General features: G+C 43.2%; 1 protein-coding gene across 3 annotated transcripts in view; it reads right to left on the bottom strand.

The window, feature by feature from the left end:
- CORO2B (coronin 2B) overlaps positions 1-22087 on the bottom strand; it is a 79315-nt gene that overhangs the window by 5699 nt on the left and 51529 nt on the right. For all 3 annotated transcript variants that reach the window (XM_068275052.1, XM_068275053.1, XM_068275051.1), the window contains 6 exons: positions 18952-19068; positions 16053-16202; positions 11226-11390; positions 8201-8317; positions 2091-2195; positions 379-475 (listed from right to left, as the gene is read on the bottom strand). In XM_068275052.1, the coding sequence (XP_068131153.1) occupies positions 379-475; positions 2091-2195; positions 8201-8317; positions 11226-11390; positions 16053-16202; positions 18952-19068 (751 nt within the window). The remainder of the gene's footprint in view (positions 1-378; positions 476-2090; positions 2196-8200; positions 8318-11225; positions 11391-16052; positions 16203-18951; positions 19069-22087) is intronic.

The raw sequence follows: 22087 nt of genomic DNA, 5'->3' as shown, positions 1-22087 counted from the left end.
ATTCTCAGTGGTTCATGTTGGACCAATGAAAACTCGCCCTGTTGCTTGGGGGAATTGGCCTGCTGCAGCCTATGAAGAGTCGTAAGTTTCAGCTGGCCTTCGGTGACTTCGCTTGTTGAAGGCGACTGAGCAGCGGCAGGACAGGTGAGCGGACAGGTGGACGTGCATTGGCGGAACGGTCGGGTGTTTTTGTTGCAAGTGGATGCAGAACGGATGCGCTTACGTCTCTGTTCTGCATCCTCTCAAGTGTGTACCAGCCCTTCCCCATGATTTCACCTAAATGGGAAGTTACTCTTTCACTTGTAATTTTCTTCTCCTTTTGTATTTATATAGTCTTCAGAGATTACCTACATATTATGGTAGGATTTTGAATCTCACCGAGTCCTTTTTGGGGAGCCGCTGATCGGAATTCCATGAGGTACGTCACATATGGTTTCTCTGCTGTAATCTCATAATATCGGATATTTCCATCCCCCTTCATAGAAAAAAGAGAATTAGAAATATAGAAGAAGTCAGAAGGCGTTCTTAAAGTAACCTTTACAACTATTGTTGTAAGAAGCACCATATTGACATATAGTATAATGTTGTACATTGTTCAGGACACCCTTTGTTATTCTGGTTTCCACATCAGAAACAATCCCTACAACTATATATTGCTGTATATTGGCATGTAGCCTTTCCCTCCCAGTGATGCTGTTTATTATTCTCTTCCCAGAGCATTCTGGGAGACCAGATATTTTTTTCTACTGGCTTAGGAACACTGATTATACAAACATTCTGCAGAGATGTACCTGCAGTAAATATGTCACCACTGGTGATACATTTCAGAATGTAGAGGGTAAGGAAATATTTGACAATAGGCAAACACTGTTTTAATATACTGTATAAAGTAATATTGACAAAAAGAAGCAATTCGATTTATTATGTTATTTTCAGCACAGAAATACTCTATCTAAAATACAATTTAACAATAAATTTTAATGATAGTGAGACCTGAAATTTGTGTACAAATTCTCTATCAGGGGCGTAACAATAGACCCTGCAAGGGATGCATCTGCAGGGAGAGGGCAGAAGCCACAATGGGTTGTTTTTTTTCCTGTCCTGGGAGATTGGCAACTAAGGGCACAGAGAGAAATTGACTGCATGTGCTCAGCCACTGATAGTGAATCATACAAACTTTTATAGACAGTCCCTATTCAGTGTGCAGCAGGCTCTTGAGTACAGTGGCGTGCCCCCAACCTCTCTACCCCACCCCAAGTGCTCTGTATTGTAGTGATGCTGGAGGAGTCTGCAGAGCCAGTTCAGCTCCATCAGAGAAGGACATAGTGAGTGTAATAAGCTAAGGCTGGGAGCACACTCATCTGTCAGTTTTCTTTATGAGTTTTCTGCACACCATGGGTTTGATTCACTAAACCGTGATGTGACAAATAGCATACCTTATCAAAGATAGCACACCTTATCAAAGATAGCACACCTTATCAGAGTAGCATAGTGAGTGCTACGAACCCGTAGGGGCTCAGGGCAGGACGAGTGCCATTGCCAATTAGCAGGCATAAGTTCGTAGTACTCGCTATGCTACTCTGATAAGGTGTGTTAACTTTGATAAGGTTTGCTATCTTTGATAAGATGTGATATCTTTGATAAGGGTCTTGATTCACAAAAGCATGATAACTGATAGCACATTGGCTTCTGTGATAAAATGTGAATGTTTTCATGCATACAGACACATATGGGGCTTGATTCACTAAACCGTGATATGACGAATAGCACACCTTATCAAAGATATCACACCTGGAGCTTGATTCACAATCACGTGATAACTGATAGCACTGTTTACTATTCTCTTCCCAGAGCATTCTGGGAGACCAGATATTTTTTCTACTGGCTTAGGAACACTGATTATACAAACATCGGTGTTTGTGCTATCAGTTATCATGCTTTTGTGAATCAAGCCCCTTGTGTTCTACATTTATTGGACCAGTGAATTTTAGTTAATAAATGGCACATAGCAATGTAAAGTGTATGACAAGCAGGGGCAATGAAGCAGTGGTTGGGGTACAGTGTGATCTAAGAGAAAAAAGCATCCATACCTTTCCAGCTAGATACAGCATGTGCGTGTCCATGTCATAGAAAGGGAAAAGCATCCCCGACAACCCATCTATCTCTTCTTCTATCACTGGCTGGGACAGATCTTCCTGTAGATACAAGTCACATTATATACATATAGTGTTTAGGTGCAGCGATACACAGGTGTACAACTGCTTATTTATTCTGTTATCTGATTAGCACTGCAGTATAATATCAGTCAAGACTCAGTAGCTTCAGCAAATATTCATCTCTAAAGGTGCCCATCAAAGAGGAGCTGTAACCAAGGATTGGGCTTAATTTCAATCATCAGGGGGGTCTGTATGGCTGATATTGTGGTAAACCGCCTCCCACAGTATGATGTCAGGGACCACGGTCCTGACAGTTTCCTGTCTGTAAACCTTGTTGCATTGTGGTAAATAACAGCTGTTTCCAACTGCCAAGCAGCCAGTATCCCCCTCTCTGCATATGAAGATCTATGAAAAAGCAACCTTTTAGCCTATAGCAATGTTAGTGGGTGTGGTTATAGATAATGGCAGTTGGTGCTGTCTCTTTTTTTATTTTTTTCATGTGTGCCAGTAGTAAAGATGATGAAGTGCAGGCTCGTTGTGAATCAAACAATATGAGCAAATTACATGGTCAATATAAATTATTTCTTGACTTCTCACTATGCAATGTACAGTATTGTTTTCCCCACCTTTTCGCTAAAGTTTCTCTTTAACAATATAATCTCCCAAACAATTAACCATGCAATCGATTGGATTGGGTGCCATTAATGTCGCTGATTAACTTAAAATGATTGTGCTATCCATGGTTCCGTCTATCTGAATTTTGGATGGATTCTTTTAGTCTGATCAGATTGCTTATCATTTTTCGCTCAGTTGGTGGGGCCCAATGATCATTTCCCATCAATCGCAACAATCGGATCCTACAGTCGATCGGTCGAGAGATTATACGTTAATAGGCACCTTAACAGGGAGGAAAATATGTGATTTCAATTATTCTGATTTTTACCATTACTGTTGGTGCCCTACGATGCCGATTTGGATATTTCTGTAACTGCTGATTATAAAGTATTCTCACATTCAGTGGTCTTCAGAGTTTACTCAGAATGATGTAAATGAGTGTAGTTCTGTTAATGAGAGAGACAAAAAAAGAATATGCAGACTGATGTGAACTGACAGAAAGTCAGTTAGATAACCACTCTTTACAAATGTGGTGAGCAGATATTAAACTGAACATGCACCACATGATGAACCATGGCAGGTACCACTCCTGTCAGCAAAGAACAGAAAGCCAAAGCTGCAGGAAGCAAAGGCTCACCAAAACTGGACAGCTGAAGACTGAAAACACTCAACCACCTGATGTGATGAATTCCACTTTTTAGAGAAGTACACAAGTGGTTGGGTCTCATCTACTAAGAACAGAATGAAGTCATTCATCCATCCAACCAAAGGATTGTTAGTAGACCAAGCTGCTGGTGGTGGAGGATTGGGATATGGCAGAACAAGAGATCTGTGCAGCTGAAAAATCTCCAGAAATTGAGGTTGTGTCAACATGGCCATAATCTTAAGGGAATGTTTACAAAATCTTGTGGAACCTTCAAAGGGGACTTATGCTTTCCTTGCGTTGAAAGACATCCATAGCTATTATTACTCACTGGTGCATTCAGCCGGGGGTTACCGATGTCTGGAATACCCCCTTGAGACTCCTGTACCTTTAAAAAAAATTCCCTGAAATCGCTGAGGCGGGCAAGCTGGTAAATATACAGAGGCTTGCCTCCTGCAGGGTCTGTGGGAAAAACTCAGCTCTCTCACCATTGTAAAGACTGCATGTGGACAGCTACATAAGGTATTTCACAGGTGGAAAAGTTTTTTGACAGTCCCTAAACTTCAGGAGGGCTGCCTGCAGCTTGTGTGAGAGGCTGGCAGGGACATGAGACACATAACAGGCAAGTAGCCTCTGTGTGATGTGGGATTGCAATACAGATACGCTCTCTGCTCTATCTCAGTCTCTCTACTCCTCCTCTCTCCCTCATTCACCCTTGTTTCATTCACCCTTCCCCTAGTGCTGGATGGATGTATCCGTGCTGCCATGAATTGCACCTTTGTGACAAAAAGTGTGTCTTCTGATTTGAACATTAAGGCCCCGTTCACATCACAAACGCGGATGGCCATGCATGCGAACGCACGCCATCTGCGTTTGTGTGCGTTGCGTGGCTGATCCCATCACTGAAAAGTGAATGGGACAGCCACGCATTTTGGCAAAAAATGCGTGCAGCATGCACAGGTCCGGAACGCATGCAGTGTGAACATCAGACAGTGCACTCTATGCATTGTCTGATGTCATGCGTGTCGGCCACCTGCACGCGTTTCCAAAACGCGGCTGGAAACGCGTGCAGAGTGAACGGGGCCTTAATGTGGAGATATGTTTGCTTTCTATGCTGTGTTGTAAAGTAAGTTGTTAAAAGGCCCAGCACAACTGCAAGTTGTTGTTTGTCTATTCATTGCTGAAGATACTATTTAGATGGCAGTTGGTATTGGTATTGTTTTAGGGCTCATTCACACTATGTGCAGTGAGTCATGACAGACAGCACCACACATAATGCCTGCAATGCAGGTAGCATGAAAGTCTATAGACTTTCATGTTGCCATTCACACTACAGTTTGCTTTCCCGTGTGTTGCGTTGTAACTAAGTCGGGAACATTATCGCACACGACATATGCATTGTCATGCATTTTTTTTATAGAATGGAAGCTGCAGATCTATGCTATTTAGCACATTGCAATGCATGTATGAAATTGCGTTCATGCATGCGTTGCCTAGTGTGAATGAGCCTTTTGTATCACTTTGAGGCCTCTTGCACACTGCAAGCGATTCCGATTCAGATTCCGCTTTTTAATCAGTTTTTACATCCGATTCAGATTCCGATTTGCAGTTTGCTCCCTGCACACTGCAAATTGGAATCTGAATCGGATGTAAAAACTGATTAAAAAGCGGAATCTGAATCGGAATCACTTGCAGTGTGCAAGAGGCCTGAGAGTTTTGTAAAAACTGGGTACTAGCTGTTCCTTTTACAGAGGAACAGGTCTTTTGGTGCCAAATTCTTTTGTCCCTCTTCAAGCCTTGGAACTGATGTACTGATCTATACACTGACAATAGATGTACCCTTCTACTGGAATTGGTTTGTAAAACTTGAAATTTGTTTCTATCCTCAGAATTGATATGTAGCTTATTTACAGATGATAATATTATTATTATTTAGTATTTATATAGCGCCGACATCTTCCGCAGATGCATATATCCCTAAATCATATGGCTATCGCTTGCGCTATGTGACACTATGTGGCATATTCCACTGAATTGTCCAAACTAAGTCTATCTCCCGTTCCTCTCTCTGGGAGTTGTTCCAGCGCTGTCCCTCATTCAAATTTGCTGCTTCCAGAAGCCCTCAGAAACACTTGTGTCCTTGAGTACTTCTAAAGATAGGCAGCTCCGTAATACGCTAACGCACTTTTGTGCATGGGCAGTATGGAGCCACCTGTCTTCGGAAGCACTCGGGGGACATAAGTACTTCTGGACCTTCCAGGAAACCCCCCCTTAAAAATCCTGCATTTGCCCGATTACTAGGTAATGCCCAGTGGTTTTGATCCAGGGATTTTATCTGATTACCATCTGGAGTCGGAAAGCAATTCTTTTCCCTTTTGGGGCTAATTGGACCATGCCTTGTAAGGGTTTTTCGCCTTCCTCTGGATCAACAGGGATATGCGAGGGAGCAGGCTAGTGTTGTACTTGTTCTCTGGTTGAACTCGATGTAATTATTTAAATAGCCTACTTTGAGGGCAAATGGAAGGAGTATCTAGCTTTTGGTGTTCCTTATAAACCCTATAAAGTGCTCAGTAAGTATGCATCCTGAACAGTTTGACTATCACAGTATTAATATTTTTCATTGCATTTCAGCTCATATTTCTTTTAACCCTCTGGGCGATACAATTATATCGGCCAAGAGGTGGCGCAGCACTATTTTTTAATTTTTTTTATTTTTTAAATCATGTAGCGAGCCCAGGGCTCGCTACATGATAGCCGCAGCGCAGCGGCATCCCCCCACCCACTCCGATCGCCTTCGGCGATCAGAGTAAGCAGGAAATCCCGTTCAGAACGGGATTTCCTGCTGGGCTTCCCTGGTCGCCATGGCGACGGGGCGGGATGACGTCACCGACGTCATGGACGTCGTGACGTCATAGGGAGTTCCGATTCACCCCTCAGCGCTGCCTGGCACTGATTGGCCAGGCTGCGCAAGGGGTTGGGGAGGGGGGGGGCTGCGCGGAACGGCGGGTAGCGGCGGATCGGCGGCGAGCGGCGGCGATCGGAAGTTACACGCAGCTAGCAAAGTGCTAGCTGCGTGTAACAAAAAAAAAATTATGCAAATCGGCCCAGCGGGGCCTGAGAAATCCTCCTGCGCGACATACCCCGAGCTCAGCTCGGGATTATCGCTCAGGAGGTTAAGCATATTACACTTTAGGAAGAAACACGGAGTTCTGAATATAATGTGCATTTGAAAGAGTAACTCCATTTTACTACATTCATCTACAGTATATAACTAACACCATTACGGCACAAGCCATTTTGTAACATGCCATTAATATTATCTTACAACATCAGCCTGCAGCTCATACAACTTTCTGGTAAACTTGCTGGGAACGGTTACAACTGTATATGACATAGTGTGAAAGATTAGCTGGCACTTTCCTCTTTTGGTTTGTTTTGTTGGTTCAGATGTCTGCACAAATCCGGATGTAATATTTCACATATGCCTTCCCTTACTGCAATAACACATTGAACAAAACGGTCCTGCTTCTTTGAGGGCATAAAAGACATGTGTACACAGGGGTTGGAATAATCACTCCCATCTCAGCAGCAGCTGACAGCGATACTAAGCAGCTGTTGCACTTGAGCACATGAAAGGCTATAGAGTTGTCACCTGAGATTTATCACAGCAATCATGTGTTAGGGCTGATGCACACCAGAGCGGTTTTGAAGCGTTTTTTAAAACGCTTGCAGGGGGAAAACCGCTTGGCTAATGAAAGTGAATGGGACAGTGCACACCAGAGCGGGTCGTTTTTTCCACAAACGCAAACTCAGGGGCTGCAGCATTTTTTAGATTTCTGAGGTGTTTCTGCCTCAATGTAAGAGTATAGGAAAGTGGAAAACAGCTCTGAAAATCGTTAGATCAGAGCGGTTTTCCAGGCGTTTTTGTTACAGGAGCTGTTTAGTAACAGCTTTTACTGTAACAATATTTGTAATCTGCTACACAAACGCTCCAAAAAACGCTAGGCAGGTTTAGAAAACGTCTCTAAACATGCCTAGAATTGCTCTGAAATCTGCTTCAAAAACCTCTAGCGTTTTGCAGATCTGCTAGAGGTTTTTGGTGTGCACTGGGCCTTAGAATTACACAAGCCCAACTATCTTCCAACAGACCATATTTTGAAGATAGTTGGGCAGATTGTTAGGACGTGTGTAAGAGCCATATTTAGAATATTTGAAGATATAGAGATGAATTCATAAGCATTTTTTTATAGGTAAAGCTGAACTACAGTTTAAAGGACAACTGCAGTGAGAAGAATATGGAGACTACCATATTTATTTCCTCTTAAACAATACCAGTTGCCTGGCTACCCTGCTAATCTATTTGGCTGCAGCAGTGTTTGAATAACACCAGAAACAAGCATGCAGCTAATCTTATCAGATCTGACAATAATGTCAGAAACACCTGATCTGCTGCATACTTGTTCAGGGTCTGTAGCTAAAGGTATCAGAGGCAGAGGATCAGCCAGGATTGACAGGCAACTGGTATTGCAAATAAGGAAATAAATATGGCAGCCTCCATATACCTCCCACTTCAGTTGTCCTTTAAGACAGCATTATTTTTATTCAGCAAAGCCCTCATCTTGTGATTATACAAAAGAGTAATGATGTAACCATGAATCTCACCTACTAAAATAAATGCTATAGAGTATGCTGAAGGTGTGCTAATACTTAGTGCAGTCTAGAGATGCCAGGAAAGCTGTCAGGTGCATTGTGCCCTACCTCATGCCAATATAGCATTCATCCTCACCTGATCCCACAGCGCTATCTGCCGTGTATTCCACCTAGAAACGCCCGTTGTAAGAAGACGCTTCATGTCTGTCAGGAAGACCACACGGTTCACTTTGTGATTTTTACAGGATGCTGCCTACAAACAGAGATATAATAAATGTTATTATGTACATAAGGGATGATGTGATCGTACAAGCATTAGTGAGGTCTGTATACAGTAAACTCTATTGTGTATCCAGCTCTATAAATACTAAATAAACTATTCTGTGTACCCAACTCTTGTGGTAATTTACAAGAACTGTCTTTGTAAGCGCCACTTTAAAGTGAACCAGAGATGAAAATAAACTGACAAGATAAACAATTGTATCTAACCTGCTACTCCTAAAAATGACTTTTTTTTAGATACCTTATATACTCGCGTATAAGCCTAATTTTTCAGCACAAATAATCTACTGAAAAGTTATCCCTTGGCTTATATGCGAGTCAGTGCAGCAGAACAGATGGAGCAGGTTTTGTTACTGGCAGAGGAGCATAAGGATCGTGCAGTGGTGATCCTGTTCTTGCCAGGTGGCTCCCTTCCTTGTCCATGCCCCCAATCCCCCGCAACATGGTGTGCAAAGTGCGCTGCTCAAGACTACCTGTGTCCCCAGGCTTGTGGAATGGAGCGTGCAAGCAATGTGTCAGTGGTGCAATGATCGGGGATTCTTCCTGTGTGGCAATAGCTGTGTCTTATATCTATGACGCCATTTAATGGCATCTTGAGGCACAGCTGTACCATCCTTGGGTCATAACTGACTATGAGTAGGGTGGCTGACTTGTAATGGGGGCACATCTAGCTACTGTGGAGGGGGCTATACTGGTTAGGGGCTTCTAAGGGAAAAGTGGGTACCTCGGGTTTTATGCGGGTCAGCTTATATGCGAGTATATACGTTATCCCATAGTTTCATTTTATAGTTACCCATTTACAGAGTAGATTGCATGTTTTATTGTCTCAATGGTGGTTTATGGAGTGTCCCAAAGTTGTAAACCATGAACTGTTGACCTATCTCTATCTCTCCCCTGCACTCAGAAGTTGTATTCTGCCAGGAAAACTTTTATGGCTGTAATTAGCTTATCAATGAGGATTACTATATTCCTGACAAGGTAGCAACAAGGCAGAAGCTGTCTCTTTCAGGCAGCAAAATAAAAAACAACCTTGTTATTGTTTTGCACTGTACATGCACATAATTTTTTTTTAACAATAAAGTACATACACATGTTTATCTCATCATGTCACATTGGATACACTTTAAGGTCCATTTTTACAATCTATAGGGTTGATAAGAGAATGCTGTATTCCTAAAGAAGACACTACTGTATTTTACAATGAGCAATTTATCATTCTGGATTGTATTTGTAAAGCTCATTCAATATATTCTGTTTATGAAGGCTAATGCTATAACTCCATAGTAGAAAGGGTAAAAAATACATGCAACAAAATTGTACAAAACAAAAATATAAACTGGCAGCCAGTGATGACATTGTTTAGTAAAATACATTGAAGAACATTAAACATATAGCGTCTCTAGAGTATGTTGGTATCCTGATGAAACGTGAATCAAAATTCTGCTAACCTTATAAAATTGTAATAGAACCTATAGTTTTGTACTCTATGCTAGCGGCTCTCGTTACTTTATGGGAGTTTGCTGAATGTTATTATTGTTTGTACTGCTATGCTACTAGAGTTCAGTAAACTTTTTTTAACTAAAAATGTAATAGAATTGATGGGTGCTACTGATGTGCCTTTTGTAGTAAAATCAACATGAGACATAATGCTCAAATTGCACCTCTTTGCAATCCTGACAACAGTAGTCTATTTGGAGTATTGTTGCCAAAAGACTGATGAGAAATGCCCACCTTACTGTATGAGTAATCAGATGCACAGATCTATAGCCCGTTACTGGTTTAGAGTAGGTGATGAAAATGGGTAACTGGCAGCAAACCTACGTATATGCTCCTATCTGCCAGTTTCCATCAGAGCTGGGGCCCCCAGGATTGATATGAGCTGCGCTTAGGGATCACCGGCAATTCCAAAACACACAATGCTAATGAAAGTGCATGGAGGTGAATCCACAGGAGGAATTGCAATTTGGTCAAATTACAATCATGGTGCTTGCAGCACTTTTGGAACGTTTTGCGCTCCAATGCAAAGTATAGCAATGCTGCAAAACCCCTTTGAATTGCTGTTCAAAAGCATTTCTCCCAGAGGTCCATGTCTGCCTGCTTCTGGCACATTGCCCTGCCCCATCACCAAAAAGGCAATCAACACTTATGTATTGAGAGACAGAGAAGAGCCGATGACCTCTTTTGCAAAGCAGTTGGGCTACACGCCTGAGCCTGGCGGACACGGAGAGACCTGGCAGGTAGTTAAAACTTTAATTAAAACAGAGTATTGCTTGCAAAATCATTTTTGAACAGTGATTCAATAGTGGTTTTACAGCATTGGTAAACTTTACATTGGAAAATTTGAAAAATAAAATGCAAATGGTAAACGCTGTACAATCGCAGGCAGTACAGTGCTTGAGAAAGCAATCGCATTTCCGCCAGAAAATGTGGCAAAAAACACTCCACAAAGCAATAGCGCTTTCTCAACCTCTTCTCATAGTAGGCACCAGGCCTTAGAAGTACTGTGGAATAACCATGTTTATATGCACACAAAACACAGTAAGAAAGCAAAATAATGTTTACCATAAATCCTTGCAAGTTTGCAGCTGTACTAGAAGCATTGAATTTTTCTCCACAAAAGTAGAGTTTCCTTTTACCATAATCAGAAATTATTAAGCAAAAAGTCTAACATGTAAACCTCCACTGAATCTGAAAATGAAAGAAACTGAGCCAATCAAAGCCAGCAGCTGCCAATCAATAGGCTGGTGGCTTGTTAGTTACCCAGCAGCTAGAGGAGTCTATTGACTATATTACGATTTCCTCTGTGGATCACTGGAGCATTGCACATTACAAGAATTCTCTGGTGTGCAGTGCTGGTCATGTATGCGCTCAGTGATCACCTGCAGCACACGCCCTGAGCGAGGTTCCAACACACGCAGTTTCTTGTCTTTGCAAGTGGTGGCCAGTAGACTTCCATCTGTGTTAAATGACATGCATAGGATGACGTCTGTGTGACAGTCGATCATCTTCACTGCCTCCCCTTCATCCAGATTCCAGATTAGTATCTGTGTATGAAAAATCCCATTAAAGCGGTATGAAACTCAGCATTTCCTCTTTGTTCTAAAAGATGATTTACAGCATAAAATCTACTACCACAGAAAAAAAAATAGTAGCAAAACACCATTCAAACAGTTAAACACAGCACTTTGTTCTTTAGTGGGCAGCTTCTGGCCGTATCTGAAGAGGTGGTATCATTATATTTTGTTTACATACCTTTGTCAGACACATTTAGTAAACATTAGCAACCTGCCGAAACTGAGCTGTACTGAGCTGAAAAGCAGAAAGAGCTGAGAAGTGATCACTAGGTGGACATTAATATATAAATACAGCAGCTATGCAATAAAATGCAAAGGCAGCTTTCAGAGCAGATAAAATGTACTTTTGGCATTTGTAAACAGACAATATTACTTGTGCACAAAAGCAGATATGATAACCAATGGTCGTACCAATGGTCTAGCACCATACAAAATAAATGGGATACAGTTGGGGACATCAAACTTGGAGAAGGACTTAGGAGTACTCATCGACAACAAGTTAAATAATCACACTCAATGCCAAGCCACTGCAGCTAAAGCTAAAAAAAATTTGGGATGCATTAAAAGGGAAATAAAAACTTGAGATGCTAGCATAATATTGCCCCTGTTTAACTCTCTAGTAAGGCCACATCTGGAATATGGAATTCAGTTCTGGGCACCACATTATAGGAAAGATATTTCAGTTTTAGAGCAGGTGCAGAGACGAGCAACAAAATTGATACGTGGGATGGAAGGTCTTACTTACCAAGAAAGGTTAGATAAACTGGGTTTATTAAGTCTAGAGAAAAGACGCCTTAGAGGGGATCTAATTAACATGTATAAATACATCAGAGGGCAATATAATTGCATGGCGGATGAGCTTTTTGTCCCTAGGCCTTCTCAAAGGACAAGAGGACATGATCTGCGCATGCAGGAAAAACGTTTTAGTTATTTATTTAGGAAAGGGTTCTTTACAGTAAGAGTGATTAAGATGTGGAATGCATTGCCACAGGAAGCCGTTATGGCAAACTCTATACCTGCATTTAAAGGGGGCTTAGATGCTTTCCTTGCGTTCAAAGACATCCATGGCTACAATTACTAGGTAATGCCTAATGATGTTGATCCAGGGATTTTATCTGATTGCCATCTGGAGTCGGGAAGGAATTTTTCCCTTTTGGTGCTAATTGGACATGCCTTGTAAGGGTTTTTTCGCCTTCCTCTGGATCAACAGGGATATGTGAGGGAGCAGGCTGGTGTTGTACTTTGTTCTCTGTTTGAACTCGATGGACGTATGTCTTTTTTCGACCAAAATAACTATGTAACTGTACGGGTAGGGAAACGCATTTTTATTGAATGTTATGTCAGAGTTTTACCCCACTTTAATACATTTATCTGCCCCAGAAGCATTAGAGCAACTGTATTTGCACACCAAGAGCGCTTCTGAGCGCTTTTTAAAATGCTTGCGCTTTAAAAAGCGCTTGGCTCATGTATTTGAATGGGATGGAGCACACCAGAGCGATGCGCTTTTTTCCCAAACACAAACGCGGGTCCTGCAGCATTTTTGCTGATTTCTGAGGCGATTCAGCCTCAATGTTAAGTAGAGGACAGTGGAAAATCTCTCTGAAAAAAGCGCTAGATCAGAGTGATTTTCCAAGAGTTTGTGTTACATAAGCTGTTTAGTTACAGCTCTACTGTAACAAAATATAAAAAACCGCTACACCAAAACGCTCAAAAAATCAATAGGCATGCTTAGAAAATCGCTAGGCACATGCCTAGAATCGCCTTAAAAAAATCACTTAAAAAAGCGCTAAGCGTTTGCTTTTACGCTAGTGCTTTTTGGTGTGCACTGGCCTGGCCCATATTCATAATAATGTGAGATTACTGTCCCAAGTAAAAATTCTTACTCACAGGCCTGCTAATAATTATATCTCAGTACATGATAATAAGTCCAGGTTTGGCTTTCTTTTCTATTATTGTAGCTTATTAGAATATATTTTTGGAAAGAAAAAACAAAAAACAATTTTTGTACCTGGTTACAGTGTATCACAGGTGCTTATCTCCTCACTGCCAACAGACCCGTATCTCCTCATGCTCTCTCTCTTTGCCAGTAGTTAGAACTCAGCTCCACATAGTAGAAGATAGACCCCAGTTACTAACCACCTACGCTATGCACGCAAATTGTAAATGCTTTTTTTCTATATTGCGTCCTAAACCTCCTAAAAGAAAGCTGAAACAGGACTTTATAGGGCAGTACATTTTCATCAATTAGCAAAGCAAATTGTTTTGTGTAGTACATCTCTGTGTTTTTTTTCTGTAAATATATTTAGAGTACTTGGCTGATTAGGTCCTGTAGTTCCTTTTCTTGCTGAGATGTCAATGCACTTTTGCTGAATAAATCTGGTCATTGGTTGCTGTCTAAACATTGTGCTCCTGTCCCATCACCTCTATGACCAGAGATCACCTAATCCCACCCACCTCCTCTCTCTGCTGCTGAGAGATTTACTCTTTGCGCCAAGCACTACAGTTCAGCAGAGCCTTATCTTCCTTTCCCTGTATTTAACCCTTCCCATAGCATTTCCAGTAGCTTTATGTAAAGGTTAACTAAGAAACATGGAGAAAGTTTCTTATTGCAGGCAGAGGAGGGTGATGAGGGGTATTCATGTGTCTCATAAACACATTGGCAAGGGTGTAGGAAGCGTTATTGCTTGTTATACACAATGAGGAGAGAGGAACTGGGCAGGAAGATAATGAGAGTGCTGGGCACAAACGGTTGCCATAGCAACAGCAGAAGAAGGAGGTGGGTGGAGTCATATGGTGCTGAGGAGTGAAAGCTGATCATTATCTAGGGAATACCCACTCTCCTTGCAGCAGCAATTTTTGCGACAGGCTCCACCATAGTCACATGATTTACTTCTCCAAAAATAATTTCTCTAGAATGGCTGCATCAAATATGAATATTATGTGAGTGAGTAGGGCATAATATTGTGCGAATCAGGAGAAAAGGGCGCAGGAGCCCTTACTGAAAAAAGGGCAGCACTATAGGTACCTAATATAAAAGCCACGATTTGCGGCAAAGAGTGCAAATTTGGGCGTACTGCGGCACCTGCTGTTGGGCGTCTCCGGGCCGCAAATCATGCCTCAGCGCCCGATATCAGGCGCCTCCGGGCAGCCAAGTTTACCTTCTTTGATGCAAATTGCAGGTTTTCTAATGTTTGCGAGGCATATGGATATGCAATTTGTGGGTGGATGGTTAAGTGTTGGGGGGAGGGGGGGGTAAGGGTTAGGCATTGGTAGAGGGAAGTCTTATGGTTAGGCTTCGGTAAAGGGAGGTCTTAGGGTTAGGCATCGGTAGAGGGAGGTCTTAGGGTCAGGCATCGGTAGACAGAAGTCTTAGGGTTAGGCTTCGGTAGAGGGAGGTCTTAGGGTTAGGTATCGGTAGAGGGAGGTCTAAGGGTTAGGCATTAGTAAAGGGAGGTCTTAGGGTCAGGCATCAGTACAGGTAGGTCTTGGGGTTAGGTATCGGTAGAGGGAGGTCTTAGGGTTAGGTATCGGTAGAGGGAGGTCTTAGGGTTAGGTATCGGTAGAGGGAGGTCTAAGGGTTAGGCATTAGTAAAGGGAGGTCTTAGGGTTAGGCATCGGTAGAGGCGAGTCTTACCGCCCGTTTCCACCAGGAGCGGTGCGATGCGGCCATATCGCACCGCAGGTGTGCTGAAACACATGCACGGCAATGGAAGAGTTTCCACTGCGTGCATGTTGTGCGGAGCGATCCGATAATCTGCAGCATGCTGCAGATTCTCGCACGGTCGCATCCGCCCGCAGCTGCATCCCATCTCCTCAATTGGCTCACGGTTCGTGAGATGCGGAAGTGACATGGCCGGTGGCGGAAGTGATGCAATGCAGCTAGATAGCCGCATTCACATCACTTTGTAGTGGAAACCGCCCCTTAGGGTTAGGCATCGGTAGAGAAAGGTCTTAGGTTTAGGCATCGGTAGAGAAAGGTCTTAGGGTTAGACATCGGTAGAGGGAGGGTTCTGTGTGAGAGTAGGGTTAGGTTAAGACATGGTAAAATATCGGTTGAGGTATCAAAATTTTACTATTGGAATGAAGTAGTAGAATATCAGTAATTTTACTGATATTCTGCTAGTGGCAATCCCCTGGGCCCTTTTTTCCAGGCGCCTTTTTTTTTACATGTATGCAATATAGTGCCCTATACAGCTTACTAACAATAACAAACCAGCGAGGGTGAAACAGAATCTAAACATCTGACAGTCTACCAAGAAGGATTCAGCTAACAGGGTGTGGCTCAGTGAAGGCTTCTCATTCCAATGGTGCTCACACAGTGTTGGGCGGTATAGAGCAGATCAGCTATTCCATCTAAATGTAACACAGTATTATCCGCAGAGCAGTGTGTGTACCATTCCCAGCACAAGTCCTCACTGCAGGCAGTGCACACCCAGAGACCTACACAAGAGATTGCATTCCAGAGACGCTTGGATGCTGGAAGCTCATGCTGATAACACATGACTGAACCATGTAAAATATTCCCTCTCTAATCCATCTGAATCTAGAAACTAAATCCAAAGACTCACAAAATTTCATCTGCATCTCTATATTTTGCAATTGGCTGTATCTATAAACTAACCATATACTGACCTTGTAGTCATAGCCTGCACTGAACAATACATTGTTAGCTGTCGGATGCCATTCTATGAGTCCCACTCTTCTGCTGTGCCCGTACAGCTCCAGAACTGCTTCAGATATGTTCCTCTTCAGTCCGCCATCTGGAATTTCCCATATACGCACCTTGGAAATGCGCAGATTATTATTCTACATTGTTAATGCCATATTACACATATCAACATACTATTTGGACAGAAACAGAAGGAAAACAACTAACATGGTAGAGGATGCTTACTAGTTGTATATATGTATATATAATACTTTGATATAGATTTCACCATTGTGTACAAGGCCTCGTTTTCATGTCTGTGGTGTGGACAACACAAGTGGCCAATGCAATGCACGGCACTATACTGCTCTGCAATGATACCTGATGCGATTGTGATCCTATTATTTTGTAATGAATTGGATCTCAATTGCACATGCGCAGAAATGCAGGCAGTCTTGCGATTCTGCGGTAAATATGAATGGAAATATCAGATAGTGCAGTCTATGCACTTTCTGATGTCCCTGCAGATCGCCGATCGTTGCCAAAAATGTGGCCAAAATCAAGCAGGTGGAAATGAGGCCTAACCAACTAATTGTATAACCCTCCCCACTGAAGATGGAGCTGCACAGAGAGTAAAGAGAACAATAAGGTGAAAGATATATGGAGGCTTCTATATTTATTTCCTTTTAAACAATACCAGTTGCCTAGCATTCCTGTTGATCTTCTAGCATAAGTAGTGTCTGAAACAAAACCCTGGAACAAGCATATGGCTAAACCAGTAAAACCAGCTGACTCAGAGTACCTGATTTGCTGCCTGCCTGTTCAGGGTCTATGGCTAAACGTATTAGAGACACGGGGTCAGCAGGACTGCCAGGCAACTGGTATTGTTTAAAAAATAAATATGGCAGCCTCCATATATCTTTCACCTTGGGTACCCTTTAAGTGCAGTGCCAGGGGTGGATATAAATACACAGTAGCGTTTAGGGGAGATCCTCTGGGAATGGTTGTCCCAATAGTGGCATCTTTAGACAAGAGCCTCCAACAAGCACCCCTATAGGGATATCTGGCCCTGAGTATTGAAACAGGAAAGAAGGGTGCAGGAGCCCTTATGGGAAAAAAAACTGCCGCCATAGGTGCCCATTATAAAAGCGTTGTGGTAATGCAGGTAGGCAGAGCGCTGGTTATGCAATGCTGCAAATTGCATATCTGCATGCCTTGGCACCTGCAATTTTATTGGGCTTCCCCGTGGGGGGGCAAATTTATCTGCTTTGTGGCAAAACGCGGTGCTTCCGTTTACATTCTTTGCTGCAAATTTTCAGCCTCGCGACAGTGACTTCAGGTGCCCAAATAGAGGTAGGTTAAAGTTAGGAAGGGGGTTAAGTGTTGGGCATGGGGGGGGGGGGGTGTTAAGGGTGTTAAGTGTAAGTCACCACCTGGGGGGCTAAGGGTTAGGCATGGGTAGAGGGAGGTCTTAGAATTAGGCATCGGTAGAGGAAGGTCTTGGGGTTAGGCATTGATTGAGGTAGGTCTTAGGGTTAGGCATTAGTAGAGGGTGGTCTTAGGGTTAGGCATCAATAGAGCGTGGTCTTACAGTTAGGCATTGGTAGAGGGAGGTTTTAGGGTTAAGCATCGGTAGAGGGAGGTCTTAGGGTTAATCATTGGTAGTGGTAAGGTCTTGGGGTTAGACATTGGTAGAGGGAGGTCTTAGGGTTAGGTATTGGTAGAGGAAGGTCTTATGCTGGGTACACACGATGAGATTTCCCGTTCGATTTGTGGATCGATTCGATTAAATCAAACATGTTCGATTGGATTTCGATCGTTTTTTCCGTCGATTTTGCATACCTATCATGAAAAAAACGATCGAAATCCAATCGAACATGTTTGATTTAATCGAATCGATCCGCAAATCGAACGGGAAATCTCATCGTGTGTACCCAGCATTAGGGTTAGGCATCAGTAGAGGGTGGTTAAGGGTTAGGCATCGGTAGAGGGAGGTCTTAGGATTAGGCATCGGTAGAGGGAGGTCTTAGGATTAGGCATCGGTAGAGGGAGGTCTTAGGGTTAGGCATCAGTAGAGGTAGGTCTTTGGGTTAAGCATCGGTAGAGGGAGGTCTTATGATTAGGCATCAGTAGAGGAAGTTCTGGGGTTAGGCATTGATAGAAGGAGGTCTTAAGGTTAAGCATTGGTAGAGGGAGGTCTTAGGGTTATGCATCAGCAGAGGAAGGTCTTAAGCTCAACACACACCATACAATCTTGGTTGTACAGATTTACCAAATCTATGTAGTATAAGGGCCAACAGATTGAAAATACCTTGAATGATTGATTGGATAAGCTCTTATACTACATGTAAGTGGTAAGATTGAACAACCAAGATTGTATGGTGTGTGTTGAGCCTTAGGGTTAGGCATCGGCAGAGAGAGATCTTAGGGTTAGGCATCGGTAGAGGGAGGGTTCTGTGTGAGAGTAGGGTTAGGTTAAGACATAGATAAATATTGGTAAAGATCACCGATATTTTATTATTGGAATTAACTTTTATCGATATTCTATTGGCAATTCTCTGCAAGCTTTTTTCTACACCCTTTTTTACATGGATGCCCTGAAAATGTCCAGGAGACTATAAATTATTGAGTAACTTCTGATCTGAGATTGCGTAAGCATTCCTTGATCAATTTCAGGTGCATACATTATGAGATTGTTAGGGCTACAGTAGGATAGTTTTAATCATTAATCACTATCCTAAAGTTTAATGTAAATACCGGTAGCTACTCTTAAAAGTAGGGGTTATGCAGAGAGAGAGAGCAGAGTTCAGTGTGGAGTGATAACATATAACATGCACAAGCCACATACGACATTGAGCAAAGCTGGTACACTGCATGACTTACCGAAGTGTCCTCGGAGCAGGAGGCGATGATATTCTCAATGAACGGGTTCCACTTAATATCCAGCACTGTGCCCTGGTGCCCGCACACCTTGGGGTGGTTGGGCTCAATGCGTCCAGTCTGGGGGAGGCACAGAACATTTCACAGGTGAACCCTCTACCATGCAGACCTGGGGGAGGAGGACAGACAGATACACCTGTCAGTAGCTCCTCCCTCCACCTGCACATACACACACTGCCCATATAACCCTCAGTAATGCTAAATACTCTCCACCTCATTACAGTATTGCTGCAGCAAATGCTTCTCTTCTATATAACTCAAAGTTCAGAAAGTATTTTAGAAAATGTTTAATTCTTAGGCTACATTCACAGTGGCACATTGCATTACACATCTTGCAAAAGCAGTGTGACACATACTGTACAGTGAAGCATACATAACAGGCAAAGTATGCTTCACTGCACCTGTCAGCACGTGCATTATGACAATGCATGCACCTCTTTATGCTGCTGAATCCCATCGCACTGCTAACTTGGCGATGTGAAAGTACCGTTACAATATAATTGCATCGTGTTAGCAATACAGTGTATTGTTTAACGCAATGCACCACCAAATTGTGAACTCAGTCTTAAATACCCCTAAATTGTGTAATAAAAAAAACTGAATAACGACCATGGTGGGCTAGATTACTTCCTCCTCAGACTGGTTTCAGATTGTATTTTGGCGTCAGCAGTGCGGTGCATCGCGCCCTTTGCTACGCATCGCACCGCCTACATGGAACACCTTGTTCCTGCGTTGGGTATTGATAAAATACGCTTCTGCGCGTCATGACGTCAACTTTTTGAAAAAAAAACAAACCTTGTCTCCATAGACTAACAAGACTTCCGGACCGACGCAGATCGCAGCAGGTCTCCACAGGAGTCGCACAGTAACGTAGTTCTGCTCTAACGTCAAATTGGGGACTTCTGGCACAGCGTACTGCAACAAGGGAAGTATGAACTTCCCTATAGTGTTACATTAGGCAGTGTGGCAGTTTGCGGCACTGCTCCACGCCAGTGTGGAAGAGCCCTTTCTCCTGATGCTGTTTGTTGTGTTCGGGGTCCCTCCCGTTACCCATGCACAGCCCTCTTCTTTCCCCAGCCTCCCAGAAGATCCTCCAAACAGTTCCGAGTGATTCTGAGCTGCACAAGTTTCAAACTGCACATGCACAGTGAAAAGCACTTGTGGACGAGCACTTACATTTGCTGTACATGCAGGGTACGGAACTCGCGCCTGCACAGTTTTGAATCGCTCAGTGCCACTTGGAGGGACTTCCGGAAAAGTATTTGATGGAGGGATCCAGTTGAATACTTAGAGGACCTAGGAAGGGGAAAAGGAGGGACCCCAAAGACAACTAGCAGAATCACACGTCTATGGAGGAAGTAATCCAGGAGGTAAACTTCATTCATTTTTTCCTCCTAATTCAGTGGTACTTTAAACTTTGGGGATGTCTCTTTCTGCCAGAGGTGAATTTTTTGTAAAAAGTAGCTGTCCCTTTATGGAGCAAGACTCCAAAAGCAGTGAACCTAAATGAGTTTATATTAGGAAGCCTACATTCTATTGTTAGCCCTAGCGCATGCCTTTCACGTAAATAACCAATCTGTCCATTTCCAGCAGATGATTCTCTTTTTATTTAACCACTGCAATTTTCAGGATTTGGGGGTAAAAATCATTGGGACTGATTTAGCATGAGGGCCTGTTTCCACTATCGCGAATTCGCATGCGTTTGCCGCATGCGAATTCGCACAGCCAATACAAGTGGATGGGACTGTTTCCACTTGTCAGGATTTCTGAGCGTTTTCGTCCGCGGGAAAAATTTGCATGGCGCTCTGCCATGCAAATTTTTCCCGAGGACGAAAACGCTCAGAAATCCTGACACCAGAATGCGCATACCGCATACCGCTATGCGGGTGTATGCAAATTTTCATGCGAATTCGCATGAAATCAATAGAAGAGCACACAGGCACTACCATGGTTAAATTCGCATACAGCGTAATTCATGCGAATTCCGCATGCGAAATTCGCATCCGCAAGCAAATTTTTACCGCGGCCATTCGCACCGCACAAGTGGAAACGCAGCCTGGTGCAAAGAAAACTGGAGACAAAAGTGGCGATTTCTCAGGTAAGCAAATCAGGTTTCAGCTGTTAAGTTAAATGAGGATTCTGATTAGTTGCTCTACACAGCTGCTCCACTTTGGCTACATTTTTCTTTTCACCTGTATGTGGCTGGATAGTGTACTAGTTAAAGGACAACTGAAGTGAGAGGGATATGGAGGCTGCCATATTTATTTCCTTATTAGCAATACCAGTTGCCTGGCTATTCTGCTTATCTATTTGGCTAATGTTGTCATATCTGACAATATTGTCAAAAACACCTGATCTGCATATGCTTGTTCAGAGTCTATGGCGAAAAGTATTAAGAGGCAGAAGATCAGCAGGACTGTCAGGGAACTGGTATTGCTTAAAATGAAATAAATATGGCAGCCTCCATATACCTCTCACTTTAGTTGTCCTTTAAAGTGACACTTAAGTCTAAAAAAATTGAGTTTTACTCACCTGGGGCTTCCCTCAGCCCCCTGCAGCTGATCGGTGCCCTCTACGTGTCCCTCCGATCCTCCTGTCCCCGCCAGCGGCTACTTCCTGTTACGCCGTCACCGGCCGTCAGGCTGGGAACGCGAGTGATTCTTTGCGTTCCCAGCCACAATATCGCCCCCTATGCTGCTATTGCAGCAAGGAGGGCCTGACGGCCGGTGATGGCGAAACAGGAAGTAGCCGCCGGCGGGGACAGGAGGATTGGAGGGACACGTCGAGGGCACCGATCAGCTGCAGGGGGGCTGAGGAAAGCCCCAGGTGAGTAAAACTCATTTTTTTTTACACTTAAGGTTCACTTTAAGGGCTCTGCCTCAGACACAGGAGACCTGGGTTCAAATCTTGTCTCTTCCTGTTCAGTAAGCCTCCACCTATTCAGTAAGGAACCCTGGGGCAAGACTCCATAACACTGCTACTGCCTACTGAGCATGCTCTAGTGGCTGCAGCTCAAGCGCTTTGAGTCCGCCAGGAGAAAAGCACAATATACAGTAAATGTTATTTGTCTTGTCTATTG

Source organism: Hyperolius riggenbachi, chromosome 3 (genome assembly GCF_040937935.1).
Source record: "Hyperolius riggenbachi isolate aHypRig1 chromosome 3, aHypRig1.pri, whole genome shotgun sequence".
In the NCBI taxonomy this organism is placed as follows: Eukaryota; Metazoa; Chordata; class Amphibia; order Anura; family Hyperoliidae; genus Hyperolius; species Hyperolius riggenbachi.
The sequence above is the reverse complement of the archived record's forward strand: the minus strand, read 5'-3'. Positions and strand labels throughout refer to the sequence as shown.